General features: G+C 50.4%; 1 protein-coding gene across 4 annotated transcripts in view; it reads left to right on the forward strand.

Moving 5' to 3' along the window:
* SF1 (splicing factor 1) overlaps positions 1-14,437 on the forward strand; it is a 143,196-nt gene that overhangs the window by 74,662 nt on the left and 54,097 nt on the right. For all 4 annotated transcript variants that reach the window (XM_030219674.1, XM_030219675.1, XM_030219677.1 and 1 more), the window contains one exon: positions 1,717-1,731. In XM_030219674.1, coding sequence (XP_030075534.1) covers positions 1,717-1,731 — 15 coding nt within the window. The remainder of the gene's footprint in view (positions 1-1,716; positions 1,732-14,437) is intronic.

Consider the following 14,437-nt stretch of genomic DNA (forward strand, 5'->3'; position numbering starts at 1 on the left):
AGGTGGGAGAGTATTTTTCAGCTATTTTATATGACTGAGGGACCTGTGGTGGGTGGAGTGACACTAGCCAGGGCTTTTGTTTTTTTTTCTTTTTTTGGGGGGGAGGGGGGGGTACACAGGCAGCTGTCCTGGGCCCCACAGCTTCAAGGGGTCACTGTTACCTTTTAGTCCTCCAGCGGAATTGTCAGATTAACAGCAGCACGCAGGCGACACAGCACAAATTAATTAACATGTGCCTGCCCTAGTGCGGCGGTCCACAGCAGTTAGAGGGAGGAAGGAGGAAGCCGGAGAACTGAAGTTGTGAGGGGGGGGGGGGGGGAGATGCCACTGCGCTGCCTCATATTCAGTTCTCCAGCATCCTTCCTTCTTTCCTTCCTCTCACTGCTGTGGACCCCGGACTGCCGCACCAGGGCCAGTAGATATAAATAATGCAGCCCCTTTCTTTTGTTCAGAATTTAAAAGGAGACACCTCTCTATACACGTACAATCCATTCTGATGCTTTGAAGTGTAATAAGGCATTTAAAAAAAAACAACAAAGGGGGGGTCACTTGTGTTCTTTAAATCATACGAACAGAAAATTGTATTAAAAAGTGAATGGAACTTTTTTTTTTTTTAGTAGTTTTTTTTTTAGTAGTATTGGGGAAATTGTTTATTCTGTTTTCTTTAATACCAATTTTGCAAAGCGTTTGCTTTATTAGGGGTGGCTAGTCCCTTTGGTATGAAACAGTGACACAAGAAGAGCTCTAATTTAATTAAAGACGGGTTTCACTGATAGCCCGATGAGCAAAGGTAAATGCAGGCGCTAGAGGCCACTAGTGCACACATTTACTTGCGCCCCCATGATCATTGGGCTGAAAGCACTCTAGCGAAGCCATAACGCAGAGTTCATTTAAATTAGATTTAAATGAGCTCTGCTTGTATTCTGCCCATATGAACAGAGAACAGCACTCTGATCGTAGAAGCAGAATAGCACCTTAAACCTGTGCCAGTTCAGAGCTGGTATTAGTTTAGCCTCCCCCCCCCATTAATCAAGCAGACCAGGCTGTTGGCTGGACCCACCTCCCAAAATGAGCCTTGGTGGCCTAATGCCCTCCCAAGCACCCATCACCCCTCACGAGGACACATGGGGCTGGAGGTTCGGTGGATCTCCAAACCACCCCCAATCACACTCCCCAAATAATATACCTAGTGGCCCAAGTGGGCTTCTGAAACAACCCGCTGTACCTGTTGTTGGAGGAGGGAACAACCCTCCAAAGCAGGATTATTCTACAACTGAAGGTAATTTTGTTTACGGTTGCTATCTCCCTTTTACCTCCCTGTTCCAGTTTTTCTATTTACAGAATAAAGGTTATTTAAAGTTGTACTATGTGTGTTAGTAGTGGGGGGAGGGCAGGGAAGAGAATCAGAAGGGGCCTCTCCTTAATTTCTGTCCTGAGCCCCAGAAGGTCTAAAATTGGCCCTGGCACTTGCTCATGCGCAGTGGGATGCTACTAGAAAGTTCAGACTCGCTAGTCAGCGTCTGCCCTGGACTTCGTCAGATGTCACCCAGCTGTGAGAATACTTGGCCTGCTCTCCTTTTGAGAACACCTGCTACAGGTGAGTAACTTTGCTTTATTGGTAAAAAATCTTTGGGAGCCCTTTCTAATAATTGTTTTTTCTTTTTTCTTTTATAAATTTATTGCCTGGTTGACCCTGAATGCTGAATCTCCCTTCAGCATGAGCCTCTTAAAGTAAGTTATCCTTTCTTGCTGCTGTGAATTTTATATCATTCTACATGTTATATGTTGTGTGGTAGGACATAATTTGTTATTCAGTGTGGTCTAGTTTTAAATTGTATGATATTCTGTTTGTTACGATAACAAATATACCTTCTACTTTTAGTGCTTGAGATATCTGTATTTTCTCTTGTATGAGATGCATCATTGCATGTTTTGAATTCAAGTCCCTAACTAGTTCTGCAACACAAATGCTACATAATTTTAATAGGACTGAAGTAACCCAGGAGAGCTAAATTTTTTCCATCACATAGCTTCCCGCTATTCCACAACCTGTGGGATAGTTGTGTCCATCAACCAGCAGGTGGGGAATAAAGAACTGAAAATTGAGCTGAGACATCTCTTGGCATCCAGTCCAGCTCCTCAGTATTTTCTATCTCCAGCAGGTGGATGGGCACTTCAGCCTCTGGTTCTGAGTGCTTTGCTCCTGGTTCAGTTGATCAGTGTGTCCCCAGTTGAGCTTTGCGGGTGGCTTGAGTCTACAGAATCAGATCTGGATGTCTTCAGATCTCTGTCTCTGGTGCCCCGTGAGTTTTCTTCTTCCCTTCTTCACCTCTTCCCTGTTTCCTGTGGAGCTGTCCTTTTCCAGCAAAACAACCTTAAAAAAAAAAAGAGAGAGAGAAGGAAAGGTTTGCTGGAGCGTGAGGGACACAGAGTATGAGTGTTTCTCATCTGGGGTAAGACTTGTGAAGACTGTGAGCTTGGGAGGAGCATCCAGCAGTGGCAAGTCCGACTAAAGTTTGACTTTAGAATGATTGGAGCGCTGCAATTTCTGCTTGATGTAGGGGAGGGATCCTGCTTCACATTTGGGACACGTGCTGTGCTGGTGATGGGACTCTGCAGAGGTAGTTGAGCAGTGTTCCTGCTGTGGGACCTGAGAGCTAGCGGTGGGCATTGCATTGTGTAAGCCAATAATCACACGGAACATGGAGGAAACGGCCAGTGGCAGTACTTCTTTGGATTTGGCGCAGCATCTGTATATGCTGGGGTTTATGGGCTGTCCAGCAGGGTCAGTGAACTGATGCAGGAGAGCATGATAACGATCGCCATTTTATTGGGGCCGACTGTCAGTGAGGAGCAGCCTTGGGCATCACATTTGGAGCACAGCTTCCGTTTTATAGCCTCTGAGCCTGACAGAGCATTCAGCTGCATCGGGATCTTTGTTTTTTCCAGAGTTTGTATTGCTCTTACAGAAGGCCTATTTTTACTCAAGTGGTTAGAGTTGCTGCCCCTCTGACTCTTAAGAGAGCTCATTTAGACCTCCAGGAGTGGGCAGATAATCTCTGCTTCTCCCTCCTTATCTGATGTGGCCTCCTGTCTATTTAGAGGAGCCTTTGTTAAATGAGCTGTTAGAGGAGGGGGATGATCTGAAAGTACTGAGATTCTTTTTTTCATAAAGAGGAGCCCAGTACTCTTAAGAACATACAGTGGTGGAAATAAGTATTTGATCCCTTGCTGATTTTGTAAGTTTGCCCACTGACAAAGACATGAGCAGCCCATAATTGAAGGGTAGGTTATTGGTAACAGTGAGAGATAGCACATCACAAATTAAATCCGGAAAATCACATTGTGGAAAGTATATGAATTTATTTGCATTCTGCAGAGGGAAATAAGTATTTGATCCCTCTGGCAAACAAGACCTAATACTTGGTGGCAAAACCCTTGTTGGCAAGCACAGCGGTCAGACGTCTTCTGTAGTTGATGATGAGGTTTGCACACATGTCAGGAGGAATTTTGGTCCACTCCTCTTTGCAGATCATCTCTAAATCATTAAGAGTTCTGGGCTGTCGCTTGGCAACTCGCAGCTTCAGCTCCCTCCATAAGTTTTCAATGGGATTAAGGTCTGGTGACTGGCTAGGCCACTCCATGACCCTAATGTGCTTCTTCCTGAGCCACTCCTTTGTTGCCTTGGCTGTATGTTTTGGGTCATTGTCGTGCTGGAAGACCCAGCCACGACCCATTTTTAAGGCCCTGGCGGAGGGAAGGAGGTTGTCACTCAGAATTGTACGGTACATGGCCCCATCCATTCTCCCATTGATGCGGTGAAGTAGTCCTGTGCCCTTAGCAGAGAAACACCCCCAAAACATAACATTTCCACCTCCATGCTTGACAGTGGGGACGGTGTTCTTTGGGTCATAGGCAGCATTTCTCTTCCTCCAAACACGGCGAGTTGAGTTCATGCCAAAGAGCTCAATTTTTGTCTCATCTGACCACAGCACCTTCTCCCAATCACTCTCGGCATCATCCAGGTGTTCACTGGCAAACTTCAGACGGGCCGTCACATGTGCCTTCCGGAGCAGGGGGACCTTGCGGGCACTGCAGGATTGCAATCCGTTATGTCGTAATGTGTTACCAATGGTTTTCGTGGTGACAGTGGTCCCAGCTGCCTTGAGATCATTGACAAGTTCCCCCCTTGTAGTTGTAGGCTGATTTCTAACCTTCCTCATGATCAAGGATACCCCACGAGGTGAGATTTTGCGTGGAGCCCCAGATCTTTGTCGATTGACAGTCATTTTGTACTTCTTCCATTTTCTTACTATGGCACCAACAGTTGTCTCCTTCTCGCCCAGCGTCTTACTGATGGTTTTGTAGCCCATTCCAGCCTTGTGCAGGTGTATGATCTTGTCCCTGACATCCTTAGACAGCTCCTTGCTCTTGGCCATTTTGTAGAGGTTAGAGTCTGACTGATTCACTGAGTCTGTGGACAGGTGTCTTTCATACAGGTGACCATTGCCGACAGCTGTCTGTCATGCAGGTAACGAGTTGATTTGGAGCATCTACCTGGTCTGTAGGGGCCAGATCTCTTACTGGTTGGTGGGGGATCAAATACTTATTTCCCTCTGCAGAATGCAAATAAATTCATATACTTTCCACAATGTGATTTTCCGGATTTAATTTGTGATGTGCTATCTCTCACTGTTACCAATAACCTACCCTTCAATTATGGGCTGCTCATGTCTTTGTCAGTGGGCAAACTTACAAAATCAGCAAGGGATCAAATACTTATTTCCACCACTGTAAGAAGAACCATACTGGGTCAGGCCAGTGGTCTATCTAGCTCAGTATCCTGCTTCCAACAGTGGCCAATCCAGGTCACAACTACCTGGCAGAAACCCAGTTAGTAGCAACATTCCATTCTACCAATCTTGGGGCAAGCAGTGGTTTCCCTCATGTCCATATCAATAACAGACTAAGGACATTTCCTCCAGGAATTTGTCCAAACTTTTTAAAAATGTAGGTAAGCTAATCACTGTTACCACATCCTGAGTGGAAAAAAAATTTCCTGCTTTTTGTTTTAAAAGTATTTCCATGAAATTCCATTGAGCGTCACCTGGTCTTTTCACTTTTTAAAAGAGCAAAAAACCGATACTCTTTTACCTATTCTACTCCATGCAGGATTTTATAGACCACAATCATATCCCCCTCAGCAGTCTCTTCTTCATATGGGAGGAGTTCCATCTCCTTTATCATTTTGGTCGCTGTTCTTTGAACTTTTATCTAATTCCATTATCTTTTTTTTGTTTTTGGTGACCAGAATTAAATGCAGTACTCAAGATGAGGTTGCACCATGGCGCGATAGAGGCATTATAATCTTGCTCTCATTTTGTATCCCTTTCCTAATAATGGCTAGCATCCTGTTTGCTTTTTTTTGACCGCCGCTACCACACACTGGACAGAAGACTTCTACGGTGGACCCTATCATCAGATATTCATGATTCAGATTATTCCTAATATGTATCACTTTGCTTTTGTCCACATTACATTTTGTCTGCCATTTGGATGCCCAGACTTCCAGTTTCCTAAGGTGTTCCTGCAGTTTTTGACAACTTCGAATAGTTTGTCTCCTCTGCAAATTAAATCAGCTCGCTTGTCATTCCGATTTCCAGATCTTTTATAAATACCTTAAATAGCATTGGTCCCAGTACAGATCCCAGCGGCACGCCACTATTCACCTGCCTCCATTGAGAAAAATGGCCATTGCCTCAGCAATCCTCCGTCTTGACCATTCAAGACACTTGGGTTATGCACTCCTACCAGCAGAGGGAGACTGAGAACACAAAAACTTCTTATACCAGTAGCCTGTGCAGACCTTCTACTAACCAGTATTTTCTCAGTCTCAGCAGAGAGTAGATGTGTGCAGCCTGTGCAGTGTACTCAGTCTGGTAGGCCCGTTTGGGGTTTCTAGGTTGGTTGTAAATGTTAAAGAACCCACACTTGGATCTCTTTCACAGGGTGTAAGTTCTAAGGGGCTTCTTATTCCCTGTGGGGTGTCACACCCGGGTGGCCGGGTCCCTCTCCCTGTGCTCTTCCTCTGGAGGGCTGCTTGACCTCAGCTACAGACCTCGTTCTGTACCCTTGAGGCGTTTAGGCATCAGCAACGAGGTTTAAAAAAAACAAAACGTTTTTAAACGGCTGTTTTGGCCGTTCTTGTGGCAGTCCAGAGAGAAAACATCTTCAAGGGCGTTCTTGCCTTAGGCGGTTTTGCCTATTAGTCTGTCAGAGCACAAAGCAACTGTTTGTTTTTATTGTGTTCATGGCCATTATGTCTAAGCCGGCGAGGTGTCGGTTTTGTGCAAAGAGCGGCGTTGAAGTGAAAGGTGGCCAATGTAGACTTTGTGGGGAGCCTACGTTGTCAGTGCTTTCCCCCTGTACTTTCCTCTGAGTCGGTGGAGGTGTTGGGCGGCGATTTGACCACACATTCCGGGCCGGCAACGGCGAGGCTGGTTTTGGTGGGAAATGCGGCCATTTTGGCTGCGCGTCCCGGGTCGGCCTCGACGGGGCCGTTCTTGGCGGGAAGCGCGGCCCTTTTGGCCGCGCATTCTGTACCGGCGCCGGGGGACCCCGTGTGTGGCGGGAAGCGTGCCTAGTATAGCTGCGGATCACGCGATGGACCTGCCACCTTGGGAGTGAGGGGGGTCCATCGCGGAGACTGCGGGAAGTGTTGTGGCTTCAGCAGCATCGGGGGGGGGGGGGGGGTCTGGCTTCCCCCCTGAGTGAGTTTGGTCTCTGTATAATGCCTGGAGAGCTGGCCCCTCTCAGGCTGTTTGTTCCCCGGAGGCTGCTAGCTCAGTGGGAGTTGAGCGCCCACGGGTGGCTATTTCAGAGCCTATGGAGATACTTTCTCTGCCTGGGTCGGACGTTTGGAGGATCTCTTAGATGTGTCTGAGGATCAGGATGGGCTAAGACCTGGGGAAGATTCTTCAGTGGTTCGCATTTTTCATAAGGAGGGGTTGTTAGAGCTCATTGATCAGATGATCTCTACTTTGAAGTTTGCTCCAGCAGCCACTCCCTCTGCGGAGGGACCCCAGGTAGATCCCTTGGTTATGGGGATTCGGAGAGCCTCCCGTTCCTTTCCCATGAATTCAATTAGGGACATGGTTTTTCAGGACTGGTCTGTGCCGGAGGCTGCTTGTAAGGTGTCTAGGGCTATGGCGCGGCTGTATCCCTTGCCTCCAGAAGATTTGGCCCTGCTGAAAGCACCTACTGTTGATGCGGTGGTTACGGCGGTTACTAAGGCTATGGCCATTCCGGTGGATGGCGGTACAGCCTTACGGGATCCTCAGGATAGGAAGCTAGAGTCCTTTCTGAAGCGCAGCTTTGATTTGTCTGCTTTGGCCTTGCAAGCCTCTGTGTGGGGGGGGCTTGGTAGCCAGAGCTTGTTTCCGTTGGGCGGAGAAGCTCTTGGATGAGCCTGCGTTAGATAGGACTGGTTTGGTTCAGGACCTGGCCAAATTGGAGATGGGGGTCTTTGTTTTTGGCAGACACCCTTTATGATTTGCTAAGGGCTTCGGCTAAGAATATGGCTCTGGCGGTGACGGCTCGCAGGGCTCTTTGGCTTAGGGGCTAGGTGGCTGTTGCAGCCTCTAAAGCAAAGTTGTGTTCTCCACCTTTCAAAGGTTCTATGTTGTTGGGAGAGGACTTGGATAAACTGATGAGTGGTCTTGGGGATACCAAGGTCTCACGGTTGCCGGAGTTACGGCCTAAGGTGGCTAGTCGAGGGTGTTCAGCTAGAGGTCGGTTTAAGGACGCGAGGCGGTACAGACCGGGCAGATTTGTCTCTCCTTCTAAAAGCCGGTTTTTCCAGCGGACGCATTCCTTTCGAGGGGTTCGTCGAGGAGGTCGGGACTCCTTTGGAGGTGCCGGAATTGGTAATGTCCTCCTTATGAAGGTGTGCAGGTCAAGCCTCTGGTGAAGGTCGGGGCGCGACGTCGTTTGTTTTTATCAGGGGTGCACCAAAATTACTTCAGATCAGTGGGTGCTGGAGGTCGTTCGCGACGGTTATGCGCTCGAGTTCGAGCACCTGCTGCCGAATCTGTTTCTTCCCTCTCCTTGTCACTCTCGAGTCAAGTTAAAGGCTATTCAAGAGACTCTGGGTCGCTTAATCCAGTTGAGAACTGGGGTACCTGTTCCTCGGCACGAGCTGGGAATGAGTTGTTATTCCATTTACTATGTGGTGCCGAAGAAGGAGGACCAGTTTCGACCCATTTTAGATCTCAAGAGGGTCAATGGGGCGCTCAAGATGCCATCCTTCTGCATGGAGACTCTGTGCTCGGTCATAGTAGCTGTTCGTTAGGGAGAATTTCTCACGTCATTGGATCTCGCGGAAGCGTATCTGCACGTGCCGATTCGAGAGGCCCATCAGCGTTCCCTTCGTTTTGCTGTTTTAGGGAGGCACTTCCAGTTCTGTGCTCTTGCCTTTTGGTCCGGCAACGGCTCCACGCACCTTCTCCAAGATAATGGTGGTGGTAGCAGCAGCTTTGCGGAGGCAGGGAATTCTGGTGCATCCGTATCTGGACGACTGGTTGATCCGGGCGAAGTCTCGGGCTCATAGTGTGGCGACGACGGCTCAGGTGGTCGCGTTTCTGGAATCGCTCGGATGAGTAGTGAATGTAGTCAAGTCAGTTGATCACATCGCAGAGTCTGAAGTACTTGGGAGTGCGGTTCGACACGGCAGTGGGTGGTGTTTTTCTGCCGGATTCTCTGATCGCCTCTCTTCAGCAGCAGGTCCGGCTGTTAATGTCCGTTCAGAGTTCGAATGTACCTTCGGGTTCTGGTCCTCATGGCAGCCACAATAGAGGTAGTACCATGCGTCAGCTTCAGGTGGTTCTGTTGTCCAGGTGGTCTCCCCAGGTACACAGTTTGGAGTTGCGGTTGCCATTGAGGGGGGCTCCTCGGTGCAGTCTCCAGTGGTGGCTGTGCTCGGCCCATCTGAAAAAGGGTATGCCGTTGGAACCTCCTCAGTGGGTGATTCTAGTAACGGATGCCAGTCTGCCGGGCTGGGGAGCTCAGTGTCTCGGTCAGTCTGTGCAGGGGCGGTGGTCGACGGAGGAAGCTCAGCGGTGTATCAACCGGTTGGAGACAAGGACGATTCGGCTAGCTCTGTTGGCGTTTCGCTCAAGTGTGGTCGGAAAGGCAGTAAGAGTCATGTCCGACAACGCAACAGCGGTAGTGTATGTCAACCGTCAGGGTGGTACAAAGAGTCCGAGGTTGGCAATCGAGACAGCTCTGCTCATGAGTTGGGCGGAAAGGCAGCTAGTGCAGATTTCAGCGGCGCACGTGGCCAGGGTGGGCAACGTGAACGCGGATTTTCTGAGCAGACACATGTTGGACCCCAGAGAATGGTCTCTGCACTGGTTGGTGTTCGACCAGATAGTTCTAAAGTGGGGAATGCCAGTAGTGGATCTCATGGCGTCGGCACAGAATGCTCAGGTTCCTTGGTATTTCAGTTGGCGTCGGGATCCGCGAGCGGAAGGGATCAATGCGTTGGTCCTTCCGTGGCCTCAGTGGGTATTGCTGTATGTTTCCCCCGTGGCCCTTGATAGGTCGAGTCCTACAGAGGGTAGAACGTCATGCGGGTCTGGTGTTGTTTTTGGCTCCGAATTGGCCGCGTCGGCCGTGGTTCGGGGATCTGATGCGCCTGTTAGAAGGCGAGCCTCTGCGGCTGGGGGGCTCAGTGCTGTTGTGTCAGGGTCCACTTGTCATGCCGGATCGGTTCTCTCTTACAGTGTGGCCCTTGAGAGGGAACGGTTGAGAAGGAAAGGGTTTTCCCCTCAGGTGAGTCAGACGATGATGCAGTCTCGCAAACGTTCGACGTCTTTGGCCTATGTGCCTGTGTGGGGACCGGGCGTGTGTCCCTTTGACAGCTTCTGTGTCGTGCATTTTAGATTTCTTGCAGGATGGTTTTGAGAAGGGCCTTTCATTGTCATCTTTGAAGGTGCAGCAGGCTGCTTTGGCGTGCTTTCGGGGTAAGGTGCAGGGCAGGTCAGTTGCGTCTTTCCCGGATGTGGTCCGTTTTTTGAGGGGGGTGAAGTTGCTTCGTCCTCCTCAGGGGCCGGTAGTTCCTCAGTGGGATCTTAATATCGTTCTTGACTCTTTGGCGGGTTCTCTTTTTGAGCCCTTGGAGTCTTGTTTGATAAAAGACCTTACTATGAAGGTGGTCTTTTTGGTAGCCATATCGTCAGCTTGCCGGATTTCGGAACTTCAGGCTCTTTCATGTAGGCCTCCGTTTCTGTGGTTTTCTAAGGAAAAGGTTTTGCTCCGTCCAGTGCCTTCGTTTTTGCCTAAGGTGGTATCCTCCTTTCATGTCAATCAAGTGATTTCGTTGCCAGTCTTGGGGGACCGGACGGTGGATGCTTCTCAGCGCCGTTTGGCAAAATTGGATGTGCGCAGAGTGTTGAAGGTTTACTTGCGCAGGTCGGAGGAATTCAGGTCTTCGTACAGGTTTTGTCCTTCATGTGGGGCCCAAGAAGGGAGCGGCTGATTCTAAGGCATCTATAGCTCGGTGGTTGAAGGATGCCATCTCTTCGGCTTACATATTGCATGGTCGTACGGTGCCGGTGGGGCTCAAGGCACATTCCACTAGGGGGATGGCGGCTTCTTGGGCAGAGAGTAGTTTTGTTCCACCGGTGGACATTTGTAGAGCGGCGGTGTGGTCCTCCCTTCATTGTTTTGTCTAACATTACAGAGTGGATGTACAGGCAAGGGAGGATGCCAGTTTTGGAGCTGCAGTCCTGTCCTTTGGGCTTTGCAGGTCCCACCCTTAGATGTGTTTACTGCTTTGGTACGTCCCAAGCGTCTTGAACGGTCTGGAGGATTGCTGAGGAAGGTGAAATTAGGCCTTACCTGCTAATTTTCTTTCCTCTAGATCCTCCAGACCGTTCAAGAGCCCACCCAGTGTATCGGACAGTTCAAGAGCCCACCCAGTGTATCGGACAGTTCAGTATGATAATTTCTTTAGACTTCAGTTGCTGATATTTCTAGTAGCTCCTGTGATTTGGGTCCTGGAGTTTTACTAAGGGCAGTTTGTGGTACCGTTTGTGGTACCGTTTGTGCCCATCTGCAGTTGAATTCCCCCGTCTTAAGGGGAGGAGATCTGAGTGTGGATTCAGTGGTTTTGTTTAGGTGGCGGTGTTTTGTTCCTCTGCTTTGTTACTGTTTTACTGGTTAGTAGAAGGTCTGCACAGGCTAACTTGTATAAGAAGTTTTAGTGTTCTTAGTCTCCTTCTGCTGGTAGGAGTGCATAACCCAAGCGTCTTGAACGGTCTGGAGGATCTAGAGGAAAGAAAATTAGCAGGTAAGGCCTAATTTCACCTTACTAACAGTAGTTCTGCAAGTTCATTGTTGAATTCTATCAGTACTCTGGGATGAATATTGTCCGGTTCAGATTTGATACTCTTCAATTTGTCAAATTGAGCCATTACATCCTCCAAGTTTATAGAGATTTCATTCAGTTTCTCCGACTCGGCTTTGAATACCATTTCTGGCACCGGTAGCTCTCCCAGTTCTTCCTCAGTGAAGACTGAAGCAAAGACTTCATTTAATTTCTCAACTATGGCATTGTCTTCCCCGATTTGCTCTTTTTACCCCTCAGTCATCTAGCGGTTCAACCGATACTTCCCTATCATCAAGCCGATCAATCCATAGACTGGTAGGTTGTGTCCATCTACCAGCAGGTGGGGATAGAGAGTAATCTTTTGCTTCTCTATATGTGGTCATGTGCTGCTGGAAATTCCCCAGTATGTTCTCTATCTCAGCAGGTGTGTGGTCACACAGTAGCAGCTCTGGCTAGGTCTCCAAGCCTAATTGTTTAGGTTTTGTTGAGTACCTGGGGTTGAGGGCTCATCGTGAGCAAGTGCAAACCTGGTGGTGCCAGGTCCCTCCTTTTCTCTCCCCTCCCGCTGGCTCCGTTTAAATTTTTTTTTTTTTTTAACGTTCAAAAAGGACGTCCATTTGCAGCTGCTCACTGGAACAAGTCGTCGCTGCTCGGAGCAAGAAGCAGGTAATTTTTACTTTTTACTAGCGGGCAGGGGGTTCCCCGAACGGTCTCCACGTGGCTATGGCCTCGGATGGCAAGGGCGCGAAAAGACGCTCCCTGGAACGCGTTCGCACGCCTAGCGGGGGGATCTAAGGTAGAGTCACCCTTTTTGGGCGCCCTTTCAGAACCGGGAGAGTTCATCGGTTTCTCCGGCGCGGCGGCCTTTCCCGCCGTAGGTGCCCGTCACCCGCTGGCCGCCCTCCCGGTCGTGACCGGCCACGCGGCTCGGTCGGCTGCTTCTTCTTGGGCCGTCCTCGAGTTGGGAGACGTTAATAGCTTGGTTGCCCTTGAATTGGGCGACAGTAAGAAGTCGGTGAAATTAAAACACCCTTCTTCCCGCGCGGCTCCTTCTTGGAGTTTCGCGCCGGACGCCATTTTGGACGCGTAACGCGCCTCTCCCCCGCTACTGGGAGCGCAGATGGAGGGCGCCTCTAGGGCCGCGGCACAGGCTGCAGAAATGCACAGACTGGGGAGTTTCTTCCCTGAGTTCATTTTGCTGCTGCATCAAGCCTTCCTTATGCAGAGCACTGCCCCTGCCCACCTCCCTGATCGGGGTGATGAGTCCTCTATGCTTAAGCGCCCTCAGGTGGATCTTCCACCCTCGGGGGACTCGGTCTCCTCTGATGTGGATGACGGCAGCGTGTCTGAGTTCTCCCAGAGATCCTTAGCGGAATCGATGGAAGAGTCTGATCCTCGCTCGGATGGAGCGAACGACCCCTCTGCAGCGCGGCTTTTTCGCTCAGAGGATTTGCCCAACCTGCTTGTGCAGGCCATGAGCATTTTGAAGATTGCCTCTCCGGAGGAAGGCTCTCTCTCAGCCTCTACTGGCTCCGCCATTATGCTGGGAATGAAGCGCCTGCCTAGAACCTTCCACGTTCATGAAGCCATGCAGACCTTAATTTCAGCGCAATGGGATGCCCCTGAGGCGAGCCTGAAAGTAGCCAGGGCTATGTCCTGTCTGTACCCCTTTCCTGAGGGAGAACGGGAAGCCTTTGTCTGGCCCACGGTAGATTCCCTAATCGCTGCCGTGACTAAGAAAACGGCGCTGCCGGAGGAAGGTGGCACTGCCCTGAAGGACGCCCAAGATAGGAGAATGGAGGCGGCCTTAATGTCGTCCTTTGAGGCGGCCGCTCTGATTTTGCAAGCCTCGGTTTGCGGCTCCTACATGGCTAGGGCGTGCCTGACTGTTTTGCAGCGGGCTTCCCCCTCGGACCCTTGCTGGAGGGCGGAATGGCCGACCCTGGAGTTGGGTTTGGCCTACTTGGCAGACTTGCTGTATGATGTTTTGAGAGCCTCGGCCAAGGGCATGGCTCAGACATTCTCTGCGCTGCGGTGGCTATGGCTTAAGCACTGGTCTGCTGACCATGCCTCTAAATCTCGCCTAGCCAAGCTGCCTTTTAAAGGCAAGCTGCTCTTTGGGGACGAGCTGGACAAGATCCTGACGGAGCTCGGCACATCCAAGGGCAAGAGGTTGCCGGAGGTCAGGACTCGGGCCGGCAGTGCCTGTCCTGGTTCCTCTAAGGGCCGATTCCAGGAAGCCCGTCGGTATCGCCCGGGCAAGTCGACCTCCTCTGCCTCCGCTTCCTTCAAACGGAACTTCTCCCCCAAGCAGCATTCCTTTCGTAGGGACCGCTGTCCCGGAGGTTCGTCCTCCGGCCCGACCCCGGGGTCGCGTACCCAATGACGGGGACCTGGTCCATGGCCCAGTGCGGATAGGAGGAAGGTTGTCCTCTATTCTGGGCGAGTGGACCAGGGTAACTTCAGATGCTTGGGTTCTGGAAGTCATCAGACTGCTACAAGCTAGAGTTCTGCCGACCCCTAAGAGACGGGTTTGTAAACTCTCCTTGAAAGTCTCAGGTCAAAGCAGCTGCCGTGCAGCAGACTTTGAGCAACCTGATCCGCCTGGGTGCGGTGGTCCCGGTGCCAGCTTGGCAAGGGGTGCTACTCCATTTACTTTGTGGTGCCAAAGAAAGAAGGATCTGCTTGGCCTATTCTCGACCTCAAGGGAGTCAATCAGGCCTTGAAAGTTCGGCACTTCCGGATGGAGACCCTCTGCTCCGTAATAGCTGCGGTGAAGAAGGGAGAATTCCTGGCCTCCCTGGACATCAAGGAAGCTTACCTACATATTCCTATCTGGCCGCCTCATCAGCGCTTTCTGCGCTTTGCAGTGCTGGGCCGACACTTCCAGTTCAGAGCCCTCCCGTTCGGGTTGGCTACGGCTCCACGGACCTTCTCTAAAGTAATGGTGGTCATCGCGGCCTTCCTCCGCAAGGAGGGAGTGCAAGTCCATCCCTATCTGGACGACTGGCTGATCCGAGCCCCTTCCTATGCAGAGTGCGGGAGAGC

This window comes from Microcaecilia unicolor, chromosome 11, assembly GCF_901765095.1.
Source record: "Microcaecilia unicolor chromosome 11, aMicUni1.1, whole genome shotgun sequence".
Lineage (NCBI taxonomy): Eukaryota > Metazoa > Chordata > Amphibia > Gymnophiona > Siphonopidae > Microcaecilia > Microcaecilia unicolor.